The 22254-nt window shown below is 59.6% G+C and overlaps 1 protein-coding gene and 2 pseudogenes across 8 annotated transcripts; 2 read left to right on the top strand and 1 right to left on the bottom strand.

Moving 5' to 3' along the window:
* Positions 1-1075: 1075 nt before the first annotated feature.
* Positions 1076-13746, bottom strand: MIB2 (MIB E3 ubiquitin protein ligase 2). 8 transcript variants are annotated; one of them, XM_087447002.1, is made up of 20 exons: positions 13603-13746; positions 12441-12528; positions 7877-8146; positions 7629-7800; positions 6403-6509; positions 6107-6301; positions 5817-5959; positions 5605-5712; positions 4422-4526; positions 4175-4337; positions 3962-4095; positions 3717-3865; positions 3475-3631; positions 3223-3383; positions 2994-3120; positions 2666-2899; positions 2018-2196; positions 1744-1931; positions 1611-1676; positions 1076-1411 (listed from the first exon to the last, which is right to left on the bottom strand). In XM_087447002.1, the coding sequence occupies exons 3-20, from the start codon at positions 8121-8123 to the stop codon at positions 1173-1175; spliced, it is 2874 nt and encodes a 957-aa protein (XP_087303128.1). In that variant the 5' UTR covers positions 8124-8146; positions 12441-12528; positions 13603-13746; the 3' UTR covers positions 1076-1172. The 8 variants fall into 8 exon arrangements, with proteins under 8 accessions (XP_087303128.1, XP_087303126.1, XP_014639281.1 ...); XM_087447000.1 differs by lacking the exon at positions 13603-13746 and adding an exon at positions 12246-12358 and having other exon boundaries at positions 12441-12526; XM_014783795.2 differs by lacking the exon at positions 13603-13746 and having other exon boundaries at positions 12441-12541.
* Positions 13747-17320: 3574 nt separating this feature from the next.
* Positions 17321-19068, top strand: LOC101396100 (arginine/serine-rich protein PNISR pseudogene; annotated as a pseudogene).
* Positions 17814-19990, top strand: LOC147914162 (uncharacterized; annotated as a pseudogene).
* The last annotated feature ends 2264 nt before the right edge of the window (positions 19991-22254 follow it).

Raw genomic sequence — 22254 nt, forward strand, 5'->3', positions numbered from 1 at the left:
GCGAGACCCGGAACGGCCAACGGAGGGACCTCCGTGGGGGGCGTGGGGAAAGCGCATGAGGTGCGGGGTGGGGGTGTAGGGAGCCGGGGAGCGGAGCGAGGCGCGGCGCCGAGGTCTGGAATGGCCGGAGTGGGGGAGGGGAACGGAAGACTCGACGGGACGGCCTGCAGGCTGAGCTGGGCGGGGGAGCCGGGCCAGGCGGGATGCTGGCGAGCCCGCCTCTGGGCGGGGGGAACCGAGATCCAGGAGCAGGAGGCCGCGAGGGCGGAGCGGGCTGGGGGAAAGGGAGACGGGGTGGGGTCGGGGTTGGGAGGGAGCCGGGGGGGGGGGGGGGGGGGCGGATTGGGCCGAGGGACGGGAGCCGCAGAACCAGAGGAGGTCGGGGGTCCGGGCCCTCCCCGTTCCCATCCAGGCCGGAGTGACAGTGGCGCGCCGGGCCGGCGGGGCCAGCGCCAAGTGGCTGGCGGGCAGCCATGAGGCTCCGGGAGAGCATTTCGGGTGGTTCTTGGAAAGCGCCCGGCTGCCGGGCCCAGCCGAGGGCAGCGCCCCCCTCTTCTCGGCTACATATTTGCTCCAACAAACCGACTGTCCGCGCCCGTGCTCTGCCCCCCGTCAGCAGGCCAGGGGCCCGGCAGGACCCCGCGGGAACCGGGTCCTGCTCTGGTCCAAGCCCATCTCCACAGCCCGCCCCAGGAGAAAAAGACGACGGGACGAGGCGCTGTCAGGGGTCGCGGGGAGGCCCCAAGCCGGCCGTGATGCTGGGGTTCCGGACCACCCAGTGCTTCTGGAGAATGTTTCTGGCCCCGAGGTCGGGGTCTGGGCAAGAGTCTGGACCCAGGAGTCCTGGGAAGGGCAAGACGCGCGGGTCGGGAGGGGGCCGAGCGGGGCATCGGGGCAAAGCGGGCCAGTGCTGGAACAGGGACCGGTCTGGCCAGCCCGGGGCGGGGGGCAGGGGGCAGCGCAGCGGTGGCGGGACCCCGGGTGTGGATAGCGCCGAGGCTCGTCTGTCTGTCCCCCGGGCAGGGGAACTGAGACCCCCGCCCCGCCCCGCCCCAGGCAGCACCAGGCGACAAAGTCCGAGAATCTTTTTATAAAACACAGGGGGGAGGGGGGGAGAGCTTGCGAAGGCGACCGCGGGACGTGGCTCCGCAGCGAGACGGGGCGCGGCCGGGCTACACGAAGATCTGGATGCGGTCGCGGATGGGCTGGCGGCAGATGGGGCAGGCGCTGAGAGCGGCGCCACACGGCGCGCACGCGCCGTGGCCGCACTGGAACACGAGGCGGATGTGGCTGTCGATGCAGATCGGGCAGGTGATGCGCTCCTCCATCTGCCGGTAGCGGCTCTGCAGCTCCTCCACCAGCTGCCGCGGCGGGCCGGGAGCGGGCGCCGCGCTGGCCACCTCCGTGCCGTCTGCGGACGGGGGTCCGGGTCAGCGGTTCGGGGGGAGCTGCGGGCGGGCGCGGGCCGTGCACGGAGGGCTATGGGCAGAGCGTGAGCGGCGGCAGGGGGCGTGGGCGTGGGGCAACCGCGGGTGGAGGTGTGAGGCGCGAGGCGGGGGCAGGGCCGGGTGGGGTCGGCGCCGAGCCCCGCCCCCCACCGCCCCACCCACCTGGGCGCAGCTTTTTGCCGATGACCGCCTGGCACCTGATGCATTTCTTCATCCTCTGCGCGCACTCTGCGGGGGGAGCGCGCGGTTGGGCGGGGCCGCGCCGACCCGGCCCCCCTGCGCCCCCCGCACTCACCCTCGCACACAGTGCGGTGCTGGCACGGCGAGAACAGCACCAGCAGCGCCAGCTCGGAGCACACCAGGCACTCAGCGGCCTCGGGCCCTGACGGCGCGGCCACGTGCAGGTTCGTCACGGTGTTAGGGGTGCTGAGCACCAGCCTCGGGCCCGGGGCCGCGCCCCCGCCGCCGCCCGCCTGCCGCTCGCTGCATTTGGAGGCGGAGGCTTGAAAGGGTCCGGGGGGCGGGGGTCTGCCCCCCCCCCCCCCCCCCCCCCCCCGCGCCGGGCTCACCGGAAGCGCTGGGCGCAGCCTTGCAAGGCCTTGAGCAAGGGGCCCTCGCCGGCCAGGTCCACCGGGCTCCGGCCGCGGTGGTTGGCGTAGCTCACGTCGGCGCCCTCCAGCACCAGGAAGCAGGCCACCGCCGTGCCCACCGTCAGCTCCGCGCTGCCCGGGAGGCCTGAGGCCTGTAGCTGGGCAGCAGATGGACTCCGGTGAGGGTGGGCGCCAGGTCAAGCCTCGTGGCCGGACGCTGGCACTGGACTGCCCCGACTCTTGGGGCAGAGCATGGGCACCCCCTCCCTGTCTGAGGCCGCCCGGAAAGGGAGGCAGGCGGGAGTGGTGCCCCTGCCTGGGGACTCCTGGGAGGGGCTGAGTTCCGAGCCACTACACCCTCGACTCCGTCCCATCCCCACTGGGCCCCACCCCCTTTCCCAGGCTGGTCATGAGCGCAGAATCGCAGAGACTGGCCATGTTGTGGTGACGGGGATCACAGAAGATGCCCTCTGCAAAACACAGCCACCCCGGCTGCCCACCCCCAAGAGGGCCTGGCTCCCTGGCCCTCACTGAAGGCGGAGGCGGACAGTTGCTCAGGCCCTGCGTGGAGCCTGCAGCTAGGCAGCATGGCCCACCTCTCCAGCACCCAGATCCACACTTCCTCACCCTGGACAGCAGCTGTAAGGGCCCCGAGTCCCCCCCGGCCCCATCAGCCACGAGAGACAGTAGCCGATGGCGTTGCAGTGCCACGTGCAGGGCCGTGTCCCCCTCCTCGTCCTCGGCATTGACGCTGCAGCCAGCATCCACCAGCAGTGGCACCAGCCCCACGTGGGCCTGCTGCACAGCCAAGTGCAGCGGGGACTGGAGCTTACGGTTTCGAACATTCACGTCACAGTGGCCCTGGGAAGGGGGGTGGGTACAGGCTCAGCCCAGGGACCCCCAGCGGGCCCTACCTCCCCAGCCCCTGGGCTGGCCTGGGGCCTTGTGTCTGCACCTCTTGGATGAGAATCTGGGCGACCTCCCGGTGGTTGTTGAGGGCGGCCAGGTGCAATGCTGTAAAGCCGTCCTCCTTCTTGGCATCCACCAGCTGCCGTGCCCGTCCCAGGATCCTCCTGACGGCTCTGTGGGGGCAGGGAGACGTATCTGGGGTCATGGGCACTCCAGAGTGGCCCAGCAGTGCGGCAGGAGCCTGGCCACTGGCCATGTGCCCATCCCAAACTCACAGCGTATGGCCTTTGAGAGACGCATGGTGCAGCAGGGTAAAGCCCTGGCTGTTGGTGGCAGTAACGTCGATGGCCGGCACCTCAGTGAGGATCTCCACGATGCCGCTGGCGCCGGCGCCAGCTGATATGGCACAGTGCAGGGGTGTGTCAGCATGGGCATCCTGCCAGTGGTGGATCAATGGTCACTCAATGGGCAGGTTACTGCCACTGTCTCCTTGACCCCAGGGATAGGGCCGGGGACCCAGCACTCACAGGCAGGTTGACGTCACAGCCGTGCTCACACAGGACCCTCACTACCTCCAGGAAGCCCCTCTGCACAGCCACGTGCAGCGCTGCGCTCCGGGTGCCATTAAGAGCATTGGCCCCGCACCCTGAGTTCAGGAGCACCTGGGCAGCCTCGGGCTGGTTCCTGACGGGAGAGGAAGCAGGAGGAGTGCTGTGCCCACTGGCTGGACCTGCAGGCCCAGCCCCTGGTGCCCCTGCACAGGCCTTACCCGAGGGCTGCATAGTGCAACGCCGTGTTGCCCTCATCGTCAGGCAGGTCCACGTCTGCCCGTGCCTGCAGCAGTAGCCGCACCAACTCCACCTGACCTAGGTAGGCCGCCACCAGCAGGGCAGTCCTGCCCTGGTTCTTGGTGTCCACCTGCCAGGAGAGCCAGCAGGTCAGCCCCTGGCCCTCTGCCCCTCTCCCTGGGGCTGGCCGGGCGTGGGGAGGTGGGGAGGGGTCACAGGAGCTTGCCTGCTCTGGGTGCCTCCGAAGCAGGTCCAGAGACCGGGCCATGTTGCCCAGGGCCACCTCCACCACCAGCCTCCCTGGGTGCTCCGGGTCAGTCTTCTGGGCTCGAAGCTTGTCCAGTGCAACGCTCAGGGAGCCTGGGGGACAAGGCTAAAGTTAAGAGGTGGCCAGGAGCAGCCCCACCTCCCACTGGCTGCCCATACTGGGTGCCCGCACTTTTGTTCTCCCTGGCACGCTCAGCCACGTCCAGGTTGGCATCCTCCTCAGGTCGGTAGGCCACCAGGCAGGAGGGGCTGAAGGTCCACAGCTGACCACCGACTGCCACACGCAGGTTCCCATCTCCAAAAACCTTCACCACATTCCCAACATGGCCCAGGGCCTGTGTGGGGAGAGGCGGGGGTCACAGACAGGTCTCCCAGGGGTGTGAGGCAGGTGGGGGTGGAGGTAGGGGTGGGGGACTCACAGGGGCCATGTCATCTGTCCACTCCCCGTGCCCGGCCTGCAGCCGCTTCACCGTGTCAAGGTCATCGATGACCCGCACGACATCGCCCACCCAGAAGGAGTTGTGCTAAGTAACAGAGAGACATGTGAGGGGAGACCCCAGGCAGGTGTGGCTGCCCAGGGCTGTGGAGCGGGAGGGCCCCCATCGAGCTCCACAGGACAGGCAGGCCTGAACTTGACCCCAGCCCCTGCTGGAAAGCACAACCAGAAGATCTGGCTGGATGAGGGCCACAAGTGACCAGGGCGGCCCTGGGTGGCCCAGCCCCAGAGCCAGGTGGGTGACAGCTGGAAAGGCAGCCAGGCATCGGCATCCAGACCAGACAAAAGCCAGGTCTGGGGTGGTGTGAAGGCCACAACGGGCCTTCCCTGCACACTGAGCAGGGAGCAGGCAGCATGGCCAAGGCCAGACAGGAACAGAGTGGGGCGGGGCCTGAACAGCATTGGGCAGGGCCCCAGGATGAGGGGGCGTGGCCAAAATGGCATGGGGCGTGTCAGGGGCTGCTCGGTCCCCACCCCCAAACCCTTCTTGGCAACTTCCCACACACCTGCGCTCTCACCTGTACAAGACTCACTCTACAAACCACATGTCTCATGACCCCCCACACCCCCTCCTCTAAGGGGTATCCCGGACTCCAGGTCCAAGCTGAGCACTGGCACGTCCTCTCTGCCCAGGGCCCCCATCCATGGATGCCCACCGCCTGCCTCCTCCATCCAAGCAATCCTGCTTCCCAAACAGCTCTCACCACGCCCACCCCCGCTTCCTCGCCTCACTGGGACAAGCGCCCACCCTGTCCTGACAGGCCTTCCCACACCCACTCACCACTTGCCGCACCCACAGGGAGCAGTTTAGAAAGTAAGCCCAACTACATCCCCTCCCACCTATAACACTTCGGGGGGTTCATTTGGCCCTCAGGATAAACGCTAGTGCCTGGCCTGCTGCCCCAGCCTCCAAGGCTCTCGGTGCCTTGCTCTCCTCTATGTCCCTTCACACCTGGATCCCCTCTTCATGGAACTAATCCCCTTGGGACCCCACCAAGCACTCCCCTCTTCCTTCGAGGCTGGAGGAAGGCATTCAGGGTGGAGCAGGTACACGGAGGGGGGGTGCAGAAGCGAGCAGATGGGGCTCAGCCCAGCCCCCCATGCACCTTGGTGAGAGCCCCAGGGTGGAAGGTCCAGCGGGTCTCATGGCTGAACTGCACACGCACGTCCCCACGGTCCGTGATGCGGTGCACAGTGCCCGTCTGTCCGATAAACTGTGGCAGGTCATGGAGGCTGTGGCTGGGTGGAGCAGGAGGGCTGGGGGTCCAGAGGATGTGGGAGGGGAGGCACGGGGGGCTCAGCAGGTGGGGTGGCTCACCTCCGCCATCCTGGGGTTCCACCCGCCGTGGCCTTCCTGCATCTCCCTCAGGATGTCTGGGTCCAGCAGACACTTAACCTTGTCCCCGTGCTGGAAGGGCTGGCCGTCCGCACTCACCCTGCGCTGCAGCTCTGCCGGCTTGCCTGGGGGCAGGCAGCAGGCCCTGCTCAGGCAGGGTCCCTCCCTCCTCTCCCCTCCTCGGTGACTTCATAGGCCAGCCCAGGCCCAGCGCTGCCGCTGAGGCTCAGCCAGGGCGGATGGGCAGCTGGTGTCAGTGGGGCCAGCCCTACCGAGCCTTGGGAGGTGCTCCTTGTAGTAGAAGCCGCCGGCCGCCTCGCCCACACACTTGAGGTCCACTTTGCCCTTGTGGCCCACACGGTACACATTGGTGGTGCCATCGGCCCACGTCACGCTGGCCACACTCCGACCCGTCTCCACATCCCAGCCACGGATGTCCACCACTCGGCCTGGTTTCCCTTCCCCTCCTGGGGAGACAGTGGCCCCACTGATAGGCTAAGCCAGTGCCACAAGGCTGACCATAGGTGGCAGCCCAGCCCCCACCTTCCCACCCCAGCCCCCCACTCACCGTCCTGTGAGCCCCACTCCCAGTCGGGGCCCCGTACCACCTTTGCCCCCTGGAAGATGCCCCTCAACGGGATCCTTGGGAGGCCCTGGCGGGGACTCAGTGTTACCCTGCAAAAGAGTGAGTGGGTCCCGGGCCATGCGGGATAGTGGTGTGACGATGATGCAGGCCCTCTGCTCTGCCCAGCCTTGTCCTTCCCCCTACCCCCTCACCCCCTGCTCCCACTCACACCTGGCTGGGGTCTGCCAGATGGGGTCCCAGCTCCACCCTGGGACAGCTGGCCCAGCAGGTCAGTGCCCTCCACACTCTGGGCCTGAGTCTGCTGACTGTCCCTCCAGGGGACCTTCCCTGATGCCAGGTTGGGAGGGCACCCCCGGCCCACCCTCACAGCATGGCCTGTGTGCGCGGTCACTCCACATCTGCTGCCTCCCAATGGGCCAGGCGCCCTCTGTTAGGGCTGTCCCCAGATCTCGGAGCATGGCCAGGCCCAGGGGAGGGTTCAGCATGTGGGAAATGGAGGAATGAGGAACGTAGGCTTGGCTAGAGGTACGCAGACAGCTGATCCCTGTTCCTACTCTGGCCAGTGGGCAGCTGGGATGTAAAGCACACACCTCCCCTCCACGTGTGTGGGGAGTGTCAAGGAGACAAAGGCAACAGTGCAGGATATAGGGGGTGCTCCTCTGGGTGCCCACCCTAGCCCGGCAGACTCCTGATCCCCCCTGACCACAGCAAAGGAGCCTCCCAGCCAGGCCAACAGCACCTCCCCAACTGTGTCTAGGGGCTGGCTCCCAGCGTGGGCTGCCCACTGCCAGACCCGGGGCCTCCATGGGGAATGCCACCCTCAGTGCCTGCACCATGGCTGCACTGGGGAGCCACGCCTGGCCCTAGGGGTGGTCCCAGGAGAGAGGAGCCCCATCTACAGCACCAACCTCTGCAGACCTGCTCAGTGGACATGGTTGCCTTCTGCTGGGAGTAGGGGCTGGTGTCAATGCCCAGGCCCCTGAAGTGACCATGACCCTGGTCTTGGGAAGGACTTGACCTGCACCCTGGGGAGTGGTTGGCAGGAGGCAGCCCCCGTCCTCTGGGGCCACGGCCTGGTCGGGTGTCGGAGGTGCTTGTCATGAGGCCCTGGATATCACCAGGTAGGACCCAGTGCTGCCAGGGTCCCGGCCATCTGCACCCACACCTTGTGACCAGCACAGGGCTGCAGGGGTGGCAGCAGAACTCACGGGCGCGAGTGGGCTGTCTCGTAGCGCTCGAAAGCGTGGGCCAGGTCGTGCTTGCTGTGCATGTAGCACTGCGTGCAGAGGTCGTAGTCGAAGCAGACGCGGCACTTCCAGCGCATGCCCCGCAGCCCATGCTTCTTGCAGCAGTCACAGATGATGTTGGGGTGGCGGACGCCTGGGGGCGGGGCAGGGTCAGGGAGGGTGGGCGCCCCGCCCCCCGCCCCGCCCCGCCCCCAGGACCGCCGCCGCACCGATCTGGGCGTTGTCGTAGAGCAGCAGGTCGTGCGCGCCCTGGTAGCCCGCGCGGTAGTTGGTGCGGGTGCCGTGGTCCCACTGCACGACTACCGTGCGGTCGGGGGTCGAGGGGCTGCCGTGGCGGCCGAGCTCCACCACTGTGCCCACGCCGCCCTCGCCGCCATCCTGCTGGCCCCACTTCCAGTCCACGCCACGCACCACACGCATGCCCACCTGCACGCCCGCCTGGGGGTCTGGGTCCATGGTAGGCAGGACTGCTCCAGGACCTGCAGGCAGAGGGCGCCCTCAGGCCACGTCAAGAAGGCCACCCGGGCTCTCCGCGGTGGTTCGGGAGGGCTGCCAGGGAGAGGGATGGAACAGGTCCGGGAGAGCTAGGCAGGGAGGGGAGGGGGGCAAGTGCGAATGCCCTGGGGCAGGGAGGAGCTGGTGAGCATGCCTGCTAGAGGCTGAAGGAGGCCCCCTAGGCCACTTGCCAGCAGCAGGAGAGACCCACCATTCAGAAGGTGGAGGTGGCACCCGTTCTGGAGGGAGGGTGGGACACCTCTTTGGAAGGCGCCTCCAGCCGCTATGAGACCCTGCCCTAGAATGAGCTGGAACGGAAGTGGGAGGCAGTCCTTGTGAGAGGACAGTGGACCGCCAAGGAACCAGGGACAAGACCTGGCCGGGGCTCCCTCAGCAAATGCCCGCAGAGGGTCTGCCCGTGGTGGGAGATGGGTTCTGGGTGGCTGGCACACAGTGGCCATCAATACCTATTGCAGGGGGTTGCAGAGGTCAACATGAGATAACACAACAAAGCTTTCAGAAGAAAACAGACTGTGCAGCCAGTTGGTAAGCCGGACTGCACTTCAGGTAAGAACTGCTGTTCATCAAGACACCATTCCAGGATGAAGGGGCAGCGGCACCCGAGACAACCAACACACTCACCCCTCGAAGGGCTCGTGTCCCGAGCATGAGAGAACGCCCACAGATCCACACTGACGAAGCAGACAGCCCAGCAGAAGACGGCGCAACGCTGGGACGGGGGCCAACAACTCACGCACACACGGGGTCTGGTCACCAGGCCGCTGCTCACGGGTGTGACTACACTCACGGCCCCGCAGGTGGGTGGACAGTACCATGAGGTCACTCTGGCCCCACCGCTGGGGCCTTCTCTGGAGAACCATGGCCCTGCGCTCCAGGTATGTACTAGATAGAGGTGATACACATGCTCACAGCAGCGCCCTCCCCCGTGTCCTCAAGGGTGAACTGGGTCATGAGATGTGGTTCACCCCCAAGGGAGCAGGAACCACCACATACAGGCAGCAGCAGTTGGCAGGTGAAGCTCAGGGATAGACGCTGAAAGAAAGGAGCCACATGCCCGCTACCTGACTCCATTTATAGAAAGTACACAGACAGGACAAGCAAATCTAGGGCGCTGGAGCCAGGGAGGCAGTGGCGGCGGAGGTCACGGGGGGCTCTTGGGCCCGGGGAACGTGCTATTTCCTGATTTGGGTGCAATTACATACATGTTCACTTTGCAAACTTGGGTCACTTATGACCTGTGCCTCTCTGTATGATGTGATTCTTCAACAAGATTTTTTAATGACACGAATGGATTTGAAAGACAGTTAAGAGGAAAAATCAGCAGGACTTGAAGCGGGAGAGGGCTCAGGGACTCCTGAATTTAAGAGAGCGATCACCACTCCATTTTCGGGAGCTGTGCCTGCAGAGTGGAGCAGGATCTCACACAGCCTGGACCCTGTGGCTGGGGAAGAAGCTGGCCCAGGGTGCTGCCCAAGGCAGGGCTGGGTGTGAATCGGGCAGCCTAGCTCCAGAGCTCCTGGGAGGCTGGAGGGAGACCCTGAGGCTGGCTGGGGAGCAGCTGAAGCAGGGAGGGGATGCTGCCAGCTGAGGCCCTGCCAGCTCCAGGTAGGGCCCTGTGGCCCTGTTCAGCTACAGGACACTGAGGCCATCCCAGGGCCTGGCCAATGACAAGGAAGGAAAACCACACGCCACTACTCCACCAGGACCCTGCCCCACCCCCAGCCCGACACAGCATCCCAGGCCTGGCCAGCTCAGGAGACGCCTTGGCCCAGCTGAGGCTGCAGGTGGGCCGGGAGGAAGGCCAGGCTTTAACCCCCAACTCCCACTCCGGCCAGCAGCCAGGGCCCCACCCCGTGGGTCTAGTGATGTCTACCCTCCGCCCAGCCCCACTCTGAGGCCTACGTCCAGCACAGGGTGGGCAGGGGAGACACACAGCCCACAGGGCTGGGCTTGGTCTGTGCCCAGCCCGAGTGTCCAAGCGAATGACCCCCTCACATCCACAGGGGTATGAACGGCTCGGCCAGCTTGGCCTTCTGCAAATTCTCCTCCCCCGGGCAGGATCCCCATGGTGGCTTCTTCCTCACCCTGCCTAGGACCTCCAGGGCTGCCAAAGAAACAGGTGGACGTTCTGAAAGGATGAAACTTCCCGGCCCGGTGGCTATTTAGGAGGCTGTTCTCAGAGAAACTCCTCATTGCTCATTCATCCAGATGGCCTCACCTCCGGGGCCACACTGCCTCCCTCTACTGTCACCTCTCAGCTGCCCTCCCCTCTGTGGTCTCCAGACCCTGCTAAGATGGGGCACTGAGGCCTGAAGCCACAGCAGGCTACAGCACCAAGGGCTTCTTCATCCCTCGACAGAGCACAGCCAAGCCCAAATCTGGCACAGCAACAATGCCCACATCAAGAACGACCACGTGAGAATGCCATACGAAAATGCCTGTGACTCTTTGATGCTGGTGAGCCCCAGACAAGGGGAGGGGTCCTGTGGGCTGCCACCTTGGCAGTCAGGTATGGCGGGCCATCCACCTGTGGCCTCAGCCTCCTGCCTGGTGCCTCCCCATCAGTAGCTGCCACAGGTGTCAGACTCAGACAAAGCAGCACAGCCTGAGGGCTGGCCCTTAGGGCAAAGGCCCCACCCCACCAGGCTGCTGACCCCCACCAGATCCACACATGCCCTCCTTCCTGCCAGGAGCCCACCAGAACTGGTCACAGCAGGTGGGTCGTGCTGAGCCACCCCTCCCTCTTCCCAGATGCTCCTGTTGAGCGTCAGGTAGCCAGAGCGGGCCTCGTTCCAAGCAACCACAGACCCAAACAAGTGTGGGCAGACAGGCCCAACTAGAGGTTTCTGCTAGCAGGAGCAGCCCGTCTGCAGAGCCCAGAAACTGGCCCCATATCAGGATAACAGACTCAAGGCAGGCAAGGACCCAAGCCCCATGAACCGGCGGTGTGGTCCTTCTGTGACCAGGATGGCATGCCCTCTGTCTGTGAGCCCAACCTCTCAGCCTACCTCGCCAGCCGCCACACCTGCCTGCCTGCTGGCCTATGGATCCACTGGCTACATGCTGCGGGATGGTCTCCAACAAGACACGGTGGGAGCGGGGGGCACGCCAAGCAGGAGAGCAAGCATGGCTTGTGCCCAGCCCGGCCCTCAGGAAAATGGGCAGAGATCGGAGAGAGTGGGATGGGGGATGCCCAGCAGGGTCTGTGGGAAACCAGGACCAGGCCTCAGCTGGCGACGGCTCCATGCGAGCAAGAGGGTAGGGTCACCAGGGCAGTCCAGCCTGTGACAAGAGGCACGCCTGACCAGCACCTGTTGCATTCATACCCGATATTTTTAGCATGGCCAGAGAGCTCTCCTCCAGCCCTGGCCAGCAAACCACCACCCTCCCCAGGGCTGTCCCTCACAGGAGCCCACCAGCCCACATGGACACAGCTAGGTGGGGTACGCTGAGCCCTGGGCCTCCTCCTGCCCCTCACCTCTCGTGCGCAAACCAGCACCCGTTGAGGAGGATGGTGGAGAACAGAGGAGCGTCCCAACCTGGTGGCACCCATGGCCTGGGAAGCCTCCTTGTCACCTCCCCTCTGGCACTCCATCCCCAGAGGTCTTGGGGTCTGCCCTCTGCTTCAGTGACTCCATCCAGCGTGGTGTCACCCGGCTCAGGCCTGAGCAAGGCCTCCAGCAATGCCTCCCTGCTGCCCCCTCCTACGTATTTGCCATGGGGACAGGCACTTGGCTCCCACGCCTCAGAAGCGCCTCGGCACAGCATCCTGGGACCCTCGTGAGGCAGGCTAGGTGGCTTTCCAGGCCTCTCGTCACTTCCCTCCACCCACCTCCTCGCCTGGTCTTTGTCAATGTCATCCCCGGGGCCCAGGACATGGCCAAATGTGCTCCATGTGACATCAGGCATCAGGGTTCACTACGTCACCTCAGAAGGCCCCACAAGGGTGTGTGGGGAGGGGCTGGCAAGTGGGGAATGGACCGGGGTCAGGAGCAGGGAGGCAGTGATGAAACCCAGAGGGGCAAGGGAGGAAGGGCACCCCCATGTCAGTGGGAAATTCACCCAGAGAGTTCCTTCTTTTTCTTCCTTGGCCAGAAACGCTGTACTCTGCCATCTTCCTCAGAGTTTAGAGGTCCTACCCCTGGCTGGCACCCAAAGCCCCACAGAGGCTGTCACTGCAAATGTTTAAATGACTCTGAGGCAGTCGGGGTGTGAGGACTCGGGCGACAGGTGCGCTTTAGCAAAATCAGAACTTACCTTAGAACGCACACCAGCCTTGCATCAGCATCCCGGACATCTAGCTGCTATTTCCTGGGTCACAAATTTGCTCAGCCACCAAGATTTCCTGTGGGAAACCAGCACCCATTGCCAACACAGAACACAGCAAACCAAACAGGTAGCCAGCCAGCAAGTCTGGGGAAAAATGGTTTTTGAAAGGTAGTTTTATGCTTTTAGCGTTTACCATCTCAACCAAACAAGTGGACGTCTGGCTCTGCTCTGTTAGTTACTAGTTTCTCTTTTCACAAGAAACTGCCAGCTCTTGGAGGGTAGAACTATTTCCAAACCACACATTGGGCCAGCATAGAAATGAGCTGTTTCCCCTATTTGTGAATATTTTATTGGAAAAACTTTAAAAAGCCATAAAGATTAAATCACATTTAGCTAGAAAGTTGGCAAACTGCCTTTATTCAGAAGAATGAACTTGTGTGTGACCGAGACTGCACCGACATGAGGCTGCCACTCATTCCCTTGCAGCTCCGGCTGGGCCTGATGCTGCTCTCTGAATCGACACCATGTGTGGCATAATCAGTCGGCAAAATTTGGTGAGTCACAGGCTCCTGTCAGGTGGCAGCTCTGACTAGGGCAAAGGTGAACATCCTGGGTGCCTGGGGGTCTCGCCCATTAGGGACTGGGGTGAAGCCCTTTGACGAGGAGCCCAGGAAACCTGGCTTGGCCCAGCATGAAGACAACTGCTCGGGGAAGGCCCAAAGGATGTACAGGGCTGTCACCACCCGAATCTTGGCCACCCAGACAGAAGCCCTGCAGGCACCCCTGCAGACTGGGGTGTCATGCTATTCAGATACTTGTTGCATCTCGGGCACAGGCCAGAGTGGAATCGTGAGAGGAGGGGACTGGCCAGGAAGAGCAGGATTTGCGGGCTTCCACGCTCAGGCTGCCTCCTCCCCAGCCCCACTGGTGCCCCCCAGGAGCCTGTCTGGGACCTTTGCTTATTTCCTCAATTGGTTCTGAACTCAGAGGAGGAGAGGCAGGATTATTTATCCCCCATCCCCCCAATACACACACACACACACACACAAGCTCAAAAACAAGCAAAACCTTTCTGATATGGCATCACAGAATCCACAGGGCACAAGCGCCAAACACAAACCATCGCGCCACAAGCCCATCCAGAGCTCACCTGTCTGGCCGTCCAGTCGCCCCCTGCCCGCCTTGAGACTATTAGGCTGCAGCCCAGATGCCCGCAGACTAGGGCACTGGCCTCCAGCCTCGCTAAGCTTCAGCGCCAGCCCTGAGCCATCCAACCCTGTGGCGGCGGGGAGATGCAGGACGCACAGTGAGCAGCTCCGACGGGACCGCGGCGGCCGGGGCTCGCCTGCCTGCTTCCGGGGCTGCCCTCTGTCTACACGCGCATCCCCGGGCCCGACGCGCAGAACCCCGAGGGGCCGGCCTCTTGCCCTGCAGGCTCCCGGGGTCTGGCCGTCCCGCGCCTGCCGCAGTCACGGTCTGCGGCCGCCTGGACTGGGCCGGAGGGCCGGCGGGCTGGCACTGCAGACGTCAGGGCCCCGCGCTGCGCCCTGGGCACGAGCGCCCGGCGCGCGGGGGAAGCCGGGCAGGCAGGGCCGGGCTGGACACGGCCGGGTTGGACAGGGCACTGCCCGCGCCCGCCCCCGGACCTGACCCCCGCCTCACTCGCTCGGGTCCGCCCTGCCCCCTGTCATTCCACCGCCTTCCTCTGGAGGCCGCCCCGGGCCCCCAGTCGCTGCCAGACCCCTGTCCCGGCTTGGGTGCCCCCGCGACCCTCCACTTGCCCGGAAGTTTGCGTCCCCCCGCTCGGCACTCGACTGGGGCCTGAGGAGCGCCGAGTCTGTCAGCCGGCCGGCCGAGCGGCCTCGGTGCGTGCGGGGACTGAGCCGCAGCTCCTCGGCTGCTCAGCGCCGGCTTGCCAGCCAGGCCAACCCGCGCCCGCGCCCACCGGCCCAGTGGCCCGAATCCCCCAGCACCCGGGACTCCTAGGGCTGCCGCGGGGCCTGCCGGGAGTTGTAGTCCGTAGCCCGCCGGGACAGCAAGCAGGGGACGGGACCGAACCACAACTCCCAGGAGGCCCCGCGACGGCGTGACGCAGGCGGCTGGAGAGGGCGCTGCGGGCGCTAGGGAGAGAGAGAGGGAGGGAGCCCCGCGCCCGGACGGCGATGGGAGCGCCTCCTGCCCTGCCTCCCCGGGAGGGGCTCGGGCTGGGTTCTGCGCCGCCGCGGACGAGGGCGTGTTCGCGTCGGACAGCGTATGATGCACGTCGCCACAGGGCTGCGGGCTCCGGGGGCCTCGGCAGGCCTCTCACCACGCCGGCGCTGGGGGGCGCGGGGCCAAGCAGCGTGAGCCTGGACGAGAGGGGGCCAGGCTCCTAGTCCAGGTGGGCGCGGGGACACTGCGTTCCCGTCACGGGCCACGGAGTACCGAGCACGCGCAAACCAGGCGGCCGGAGTCTGCGGGGCAGGCTCGGCCAGCACACGGACGCCGCGGCCACGCCCCCGCCGGGGAGGGGCGGGCCCGGCACCGGAAGTGCGTCAGTGGGCGGGGTCGGAGCGCGCCGCTCCGCTCTCCCTGCTTGGCGCAGCTGGGCTCGGAGACGCTTTCCGTTGCCGTGGAGACGGCGACGGGCGTCCGTCGGCGGCGTGATTGGCTGGGCCCCCGGGACGCGGAGGTGAGGCGTCGTTCGGCTTGATTTAAGAGCGAAGTAACACCAGCACGTGGTTTTAATGCACGCAGAACGGAAGATTACAGTGAGAAACATGGTCCCCTGCGGTTCTCCGCAGAGGCGGGTATTGTCAACCCTTCTAGCTTTTCCTCTGCCGGAGACCTCCATGTTTCTAAACCGACTGCTGGTTTTCGGTGTGTTCATTTTAGACATTGCTGTGGACTTCCGATGAGGTCGATGAGAACCTGGCTCTCCACACAACCCCCTGACTGTTGGATCCAACCAGCTGTCGGTATGTTTATTTCAGGACGCGACTCGCTGTGCGCTTTTATGCGCAGCCAGGCATCCGTTCCTGTGCAGTCTTTTATTTTCTCTTGAGTTAATACTTACCTAGTATTTTCCTAATGCCTAGATTTTTACTAACCCATAGCTATTTTTTTCCCCAAAGGCTCTAACATCTTTGCCACATGCTCATCAATAACATTTTCCAAAGGTTCAAGCACATTACTGCTACTTAATCCCTGGAGACGTCTCTCCCAGAGCCCTCTGTCCTCCTGGTCCCATCTAGACTGATGGCTTTCTAACCCCATTGCCTAGCTCTCTCCTTGAGCTTTTCCCTGCTTTCGTCGTTGTGACTCTCCTTGCCTTTCCCGTGTGTTGATTCTGTGTTTCCTGGAATCTGTGCTATCTCCCTTCTTGGTTTACTCTCTAATTTTGCTGAAGTCACTCCTTTGGTAGCTTCCTGGAAAGTTGCACGTCTGAAATGTTTTTAGTCTACTCTCATCTTTGATTGATAGCTTGGCAGGGTATAGAATTCTAGGTGGGAAATACTTTTCCTTCAAAATTTTTGAAGTCGGTTTTTTGCTTTCAGCTTCCAGGGCTGCTGTTGAAAAGTCCAATGCCATTCTGATTCCTGATCATTTGTGTGTGAACTGTTTGTTCCTTCTGAAAGCTTCTGGGATCTTCTCTTTATCCCTGGTGTTCTCAAGTGGCACAATGATACACCTTGATGTGGGCCTTGCTGTGCTATGCACACAGTGGTTCTCTTCATCCTAGAGGCTCGTGTCCTTCAGTTTGGGAACTTTTTAAAGAACATCCCCCTTCCGTTTCTTGTGTTCTTTCTGATGGGATTCCTATTAATCAGATTCCAATTGGACTTGGACTATTCCTATAATTTTCTTTTCTCACTTAGTGTTTACCTCTTTTTCTGGCAGATATCCTTAAATTTACCTTCCATCTCTTCTGTTGTTTAGTTAAACTCTGTGATGTTGTTATTTATAATAAGAAATATACATTTGCTCTTTGTCCCCAGTTTCTGACACAGAGCTCCCAAAAACCGTTGAATTTCCTAAGTGAAAAGAGTCATCAGGCTGTATTTTGATATTCATAACAAGCCTCTTTCAACCACACCTGAGTTTATGTTAATAAAGTACTTTTTGGAAAGCCGATAAAGATGGGGGCGGGTTGTGGAAGGGGAACCAACCATGTGATTAGAGGGTTGGAACTCTCAGCCTCACCCCCTGACCTCTAGGGAGGGGAGGGGGGCTGGAAATTGAGTTCAGTCACCAATGGCCAATAATTTAATCAATCATGCCTAAGTAAGGAAGCCTCCATAAAAAAAACAAAAAGGGTGGGGTTTGGAGAGCTTCTGGTTGGTGAACACGTGGACATGTGGGGAGAGTGGTGTGCTCGGAGAGGGCAGGGAAGCTCTGTGTCCCCTCCCCATACCTTGCCCTATGCATCTCTTCCATGTGGCCATTCCTGAGTTGTATCCTTTTAATAATAAACTGGTAATCTATTAAGTAAACTTTTTCTGAGTTCTGTGAGCTGCTCTGGCAAATTAATGAAACCTGAGGAGAGAGCTGGAGGAACCTCCAGTTTATAGCTGGTCAGTCAGAAACACAGATGACAGCATGGACTTGCCATTGGCATCTAAAGTGTGTGGGAGTGTGTCAGTCTTGTAGGACTGAGCCCTTAACTTGTGGGATCTGATGTTCCCTCCAGGTAGATAGAGTCACAATTTAATTAAATTAGAATCTTGTTTTGTTCATGAAGTAGAAGCATTGAAAGGGTTGGAGAAGTGTTACAGGAAAGGTGGTGACATGGGTGTTCTGGAACAAGAGCGGGACATAAGTAATCTTGCTGCTATGCCTCCAAGCTGTAGCCTGAGTCAACCCAAGTCAAATAAGTTTTAAAAGTCAGGATGTAGGCTCAAGGAAGACAGCCTTGGCAGCAATGGCCCTTGAACCAACCACAGTGGTTGCAATCACTCTAGTACCAACAGCATCCGAATTGAGTGGGCTGCCCTGGCTCAAGCTTGGATTGACTAAAGAGAAGCTTCAGGACAGCAAAGCATGTTCGACAACAACTAGGAATGATGCCAAATGGACGAGACACATCTACAAGGGGAACTGGTCCAAGCAATCATGGGAAATTTCAAGGGGATTCAGACTTTCACAGAAGTGGCAACCTGAATGGGGAATGCTTCAGCGACGCCCACACACGCTCCAGATCACCCATGGATGCCATCAAGCCCAGGCCCAATTGACACTGTTCTTCCTTCTGAAGATAGCAACAGTCAGGACGGTGGGGAATTTACCCTTGACAACAGCATATATTTAACCAGAACCATCACAGCTTTGGTGGACCACCTGGTAATTCTGCAGTGGGGCCAGTGAACCAGTTTGCCTGTCAGCATGGGGCTGCTTTTGGCCCACCACAAGGTGGACTTCATCCTCCTTATTGGCAACCAGGACCCCAGGACCCCTGGCACCTCCCCAGAATCGAAGAGGAAGGCCACCACCATTCAGGGATCGGCAGCATTCACCTATTGCACTTCCCGTGAATCAGGAGCCTCCACAAATTGATGCAGTAAAATGCAGAATTTGTCCAGCTTGGATTCGAGAAGGTTTTGAAAAAATGGGACATGAAAAGTAGAAGTTGGGGAAAGAAAAAATGGAACCACAACGTTCACAATTGTCCAAAAGAAAAAGAAGTCCACAGAAGATGCTGAAGGAGGAGGTGGCCCTCATTCACCTCAGAGAAGGAAATTTGACAGTGACGAGGAAGATGAAGACACTGAAGACGCTGGGGCTGCAAGCAGTGCGAAAGCCATCAGAAGTCCACTCCAGGGGCCTGCCCGGTGGCACAAGTGGTTAAGTGCGCATGCTCTGCTCCAGCGGCCTGGGGTTCACGGGTTCGAATCCTGGGCGTGCACCGATGCACCGCCGTTCAAGCTGTGCTGTGGCGGCGTCCCATATAAAGTGAAGGAAGATGGGCACGGATGTTAGTCCAGGGCCAATCTTCCTCACAAAAAAAAAAAAAGATACTAATTGTGTTATAGCCCACGTGTTGGATGATTAAAGAAGCACTTTAAAGCAGACTTAATAACTATGTTCACTGAAATAAGGGAAAATATGCTTATAATGAACAAAAATGTAGGAAATCTCAGCAGAGAAATAGAAAATGTTTTTGTAAACAAGCCAAATGGAAATTTTAGAACTGAAAAATACATCTGAAATTAAAACTTTACTAAATAGGCACAATAGAATGGAAATGACAGGAAATAGTTGGTGACTTCAAAGACAGATCAATAGAAATCATCTAGGGGCCGGCCCGGTGGTGCAAGCAGTTAAGTGCATGCGCTCTGCTGTGGCAGCCCGGGGTTCGCCGGCTCGGATCCCGGGTGCGCACCGACGCACTGCTTGTCAAGCCATGCTGTGGTGGCGTCCCATATAAAGTGGAGGAAGATGGGCACGGATGTTAGCCCAGGGCCAGTCTTCCTCAGCAAAAAGAGGAGGATTGGCATCAGATGTTAGCTCAGGGCTGATCTTCCTCACAAAAAAAAAAAAAATAGAAGAAGAAGTCCACTCCAATTCCTCAAGAAGAGCAGCGTGAGGCAGAGATGCTGAAGAGGAGAAAGCATCAAATGATGTTCCTGACAAAACGCTTCTGACTGAAGTTCTACTGGGTGTCACAGATGAAGACAGTTACTACGTAGCCACAGATGCCACCAGAAAGCCACGAAAGCTCCTGCAACGCAGCTGGCATAGTCCAGTGTGCTGGTTTCCCCTCCACGCTCAGTGGACTGGTGGTTAAGGATCAGGAGACAGCGAAGAGGGGAGGAGGGACAGGGGCTCCGAGTCATCTGACATTGACAAGAAGGAACTACGGCACCAAATACGGCGAAATCAGGAAGCGTTTTGGAGAAAAGAAAAAGAATAGCAGCCGTTACATGATGAACAGATGGAAGAAGAAAAACAACAAACAGAAAAGGTTACAAAAGAGATAAATGAATTTATCCCAAAAGAGCAAAATGGTTTATCACTGCTAGAAGCACGAGAAGCAGATGTGATGTGGTTACCGAAAAGAACTCCAAGTGAAATTACATCTGTTTTAGAACCAAAAAAAGAGGAGAAAGAGAAACCAGGCGGGAGTGGAGCAGGAAGTTCTGGGAGAGGGCCCTGTCTGAGAGTAGGGCAAGGAGGACCCGCGCCATCTCCACTCTTCACACCCCTCTAGCTCGGAGGGTCGCCCTTCCTGATCCTCGTCTCCTAAAAGGAAAAAGAGACATAGTGGAGGAGATCTCCAACAGTTAAAGCTAGGCCAGGTGGGAGTAGAAGTTTCTCTCAAAGACTTAAAATAGAGAGCAGTGGGGCCACAGGAAGGATGAGCACTAGGAGGAGATCTAGTAGAAACAGCGTTGAGAAAGAAAGATAGGGAATCACAGTCCTTCCCAAGAGAGACTACAAGTAGAAGTCACCCGAGGGATAGGCGGACCATTCGCTCCAGTCGCAGAAGGAGTCCAGATGGTCAAGTTGACGACCTCCGTGAAAATCTCAGTGGGAGCAGCCGGAGAGACCTCCCGGTGTGAATGCTGAGGAACAGTGTGGCAAGGGTGCGTCGTGTTTGAGAAATTCCAGCAGTTTTAAGGGCTTGTCTCCTTATAGAGGTGCATTGGGGCTGTGTAGGTGAAACCATAATCTTTTTTTTTTTAATCTGTAAATAGGTGTACTTTTTCCAAAGTACATTACTTAATAGGATTTCTTTGTATTACTTTTTTTTCCCAAAAGTAGTGCATAATAAGGGGCTGGCCCGGTGGCGCAGGCGGTTAAGTGCGCGCTCCCCTGCGGCGGCCCAGGGTTCGCCAGTTCGGATCCCGGGCGCGCACCGACGCACTGCTTGGCAAGCCATGCTGTGGCAGCATCCCATATAAAGTGGAGGAGGATGGGCACAGATGTTAGCCCAGGGCCAGTCTTCCTCAGCAAAAAAGAGGAGGATTGGCATCGGATGTTAGCTCAGGGCTGGTCTTCCTCACACAAAAAACAAAAATAGTGCATAATAAGACTATAAATGTGTCATTATTTTTCAGCTGTAATGTTCTTAAAATTATTCTAGAATGTACTGTAATGTCAATAAAGCTCTATAGTTCATTTTTGTTAAAAAAAATTTTAGAGCTAAATTGTAGGACACCAGCCAGTGTCTACCGAGAGCTGGAGAATTGCTTGGTGTTGATGGAAAACACACATCAGAGGCTCTCACATATTTTATCTTTCTGAGTTCTTGTTCATTTTTTTCTGATTCCTTTTCATAGATGATGTTCTTTCATAAGTGCAATTTTTTCTAATTTCCGTTTCATTATAGATTTTTATAAGCCTTTTTCTGCTTCCTGCATTGACTCTCTTCCACACAGGTTCCTTTTCTCTTTTTGCTTTGGTCTGTCCACTCCCTGCTGAAAGCTTTCCCCAAATATCTGGTGAGCCTTCTTTCTCTGTTCAGATTTAAGAGTCAGACACAGCAGCAGACAGGACCAAGCCCAGCTGAGAGTGGCAGAAAACCTCCGCGTAAAAGCAGCTTCAACAAGACAGAGGCTGGTTCCTCTCTTTGATGTGCTCTCTGAGGTGGCCCAGGGCTGGTGTCATGGGCCCCTGGTCCCCAGGGACCCTGTCTTGTTCTCCTTTGCTGCTCCACCTTCCTCGACATGGGGGTCCCATCTCATGGGCCAAGATGGCTGCAAGGAGAGTGAACTCTACCAGCTGACACGCCGTTGTCCAGAACTACAAGGAGGCTGGCTATGTAGTTTTTACGGGAGACGTGTACCCAGGTGTGCTAGTGGTGGCGTTACTAGGAAATAAGGGAAGAATGCATATTGGGAACAACTGGCAGTCTCTGCCCTTGAAAGCTGGGTGGAAGGTGTGCATTCCTGACTGGGCAGGGATCGCCATCCCCCAGACCTATTCCGAGTGGTCCTGGGCGAGCTGACGAAGCCTCCACTGCCTGTAGCTGAATATCCATTCTGTTTCTTCTGGGACCGTTCCATCTCTCCTGCAGAGTGCAAGGCTGGAAGGCTTCCTTCTGGAAGCAGGATGGGAGAAGGAGCTTGGGTATTCCACCCCATGGGTGCAGATTTCCATTTAACCTCTCTCTTTTCTGTCTCTTCCCTCTGCGATTCTCTCAAGTTAAACCTTCCACATCATCATCATCATCTTTTTGGTGCTTACTGTGTACTGGGCACTGTCCTAACTGCTTCACATGTGTCTTTACACATAATCCCTACTCAGCCCAGTGAGCCAGTGGTATTATCAGTCCCATGTTACCGATAAGGACACTCAGAAACGGGGAGGTTGAGTAACTTGCCCAGGGTCATGCTACTAGGTAGTGGGGCTGGGAAAGAACCCGAGCAGTCCAGGTCCAGAGCCCGAAGGCATGACTCCTTTACCCCAGTGGAGGGGGAGGTTCAGACTTCCAGCCAGACCTCTGTTCAGGCCTGAGCCTCACTTGCCTTCCCCAGAAACTTGTGTTTCTGGGACACGAGCTTTCCTGGCGATCTGTGGTACAGGTGGGCTCAGTTCTCCACTACGTGCCCCTCAGGCGGGCTCAGTTCTTGTCCAGGCGCCCCTCCAGCCATGCCAACAAGTTCAGTCCTTCACCTCTGCCAGCCAGCCATCTACCACCCCTGCTGTCCATTTCCGGAAGTTCACTGGAACATCTTGTCTGTTGTCTTTCCTGTTCTTTTTGTCCTTCTGGATACAGCTTTCCAAATCTCTCTGCTTCCTTGGGGCTCGGGAATGGAGAGGAAGCAGATACGTTACAACTTATGATTTTCTGGGCTGCAGGAATCTGGTGGAGGGTCACCCT

This window comes from Ceratotherium simum, chromosome 22, assembly GCF_057802395.1.
Source record: "Ceratotherium simum simum isolate JZ-2026a chromosome 22, ASM5780239v1, whole genome shotgun sequence".
Lineage (NCBI taxonomy): Eukaryota > Metazoa > Chordata > Mammalia > Perissodactyla > Rhinocerotidae > Ceratotherium > Ceratotherium simum.

What these genes read in the sequence shown, in the direction of transcription:
- MIB2 (XM_087446995.1), bottom strand. Translation starts at nt 8,623, where the DNA reads ATGGCCACTGTGTGCCAGCCACCCAGAACCCATCTCCCACCACGGGCA. An exon ending in CCACCTCCACCTTCTGAATG is followed by an intron (nt 8,147 to 8,373) that starts GTGGGTCTCTCC and finishes CTCTGCCTGCAG; the next exon opens with GTCCTGGAGCAGTCCTGCCT. An exon ending in TCTCTCAAAGGCCATACGCT is followed by an intron (nt 3,121 to 3,222) that starts GTGAGTTTGGGA and finishes CTGCCCCCACAG; the next exon opens with AGCCGTCAGGAGGATCCTGG.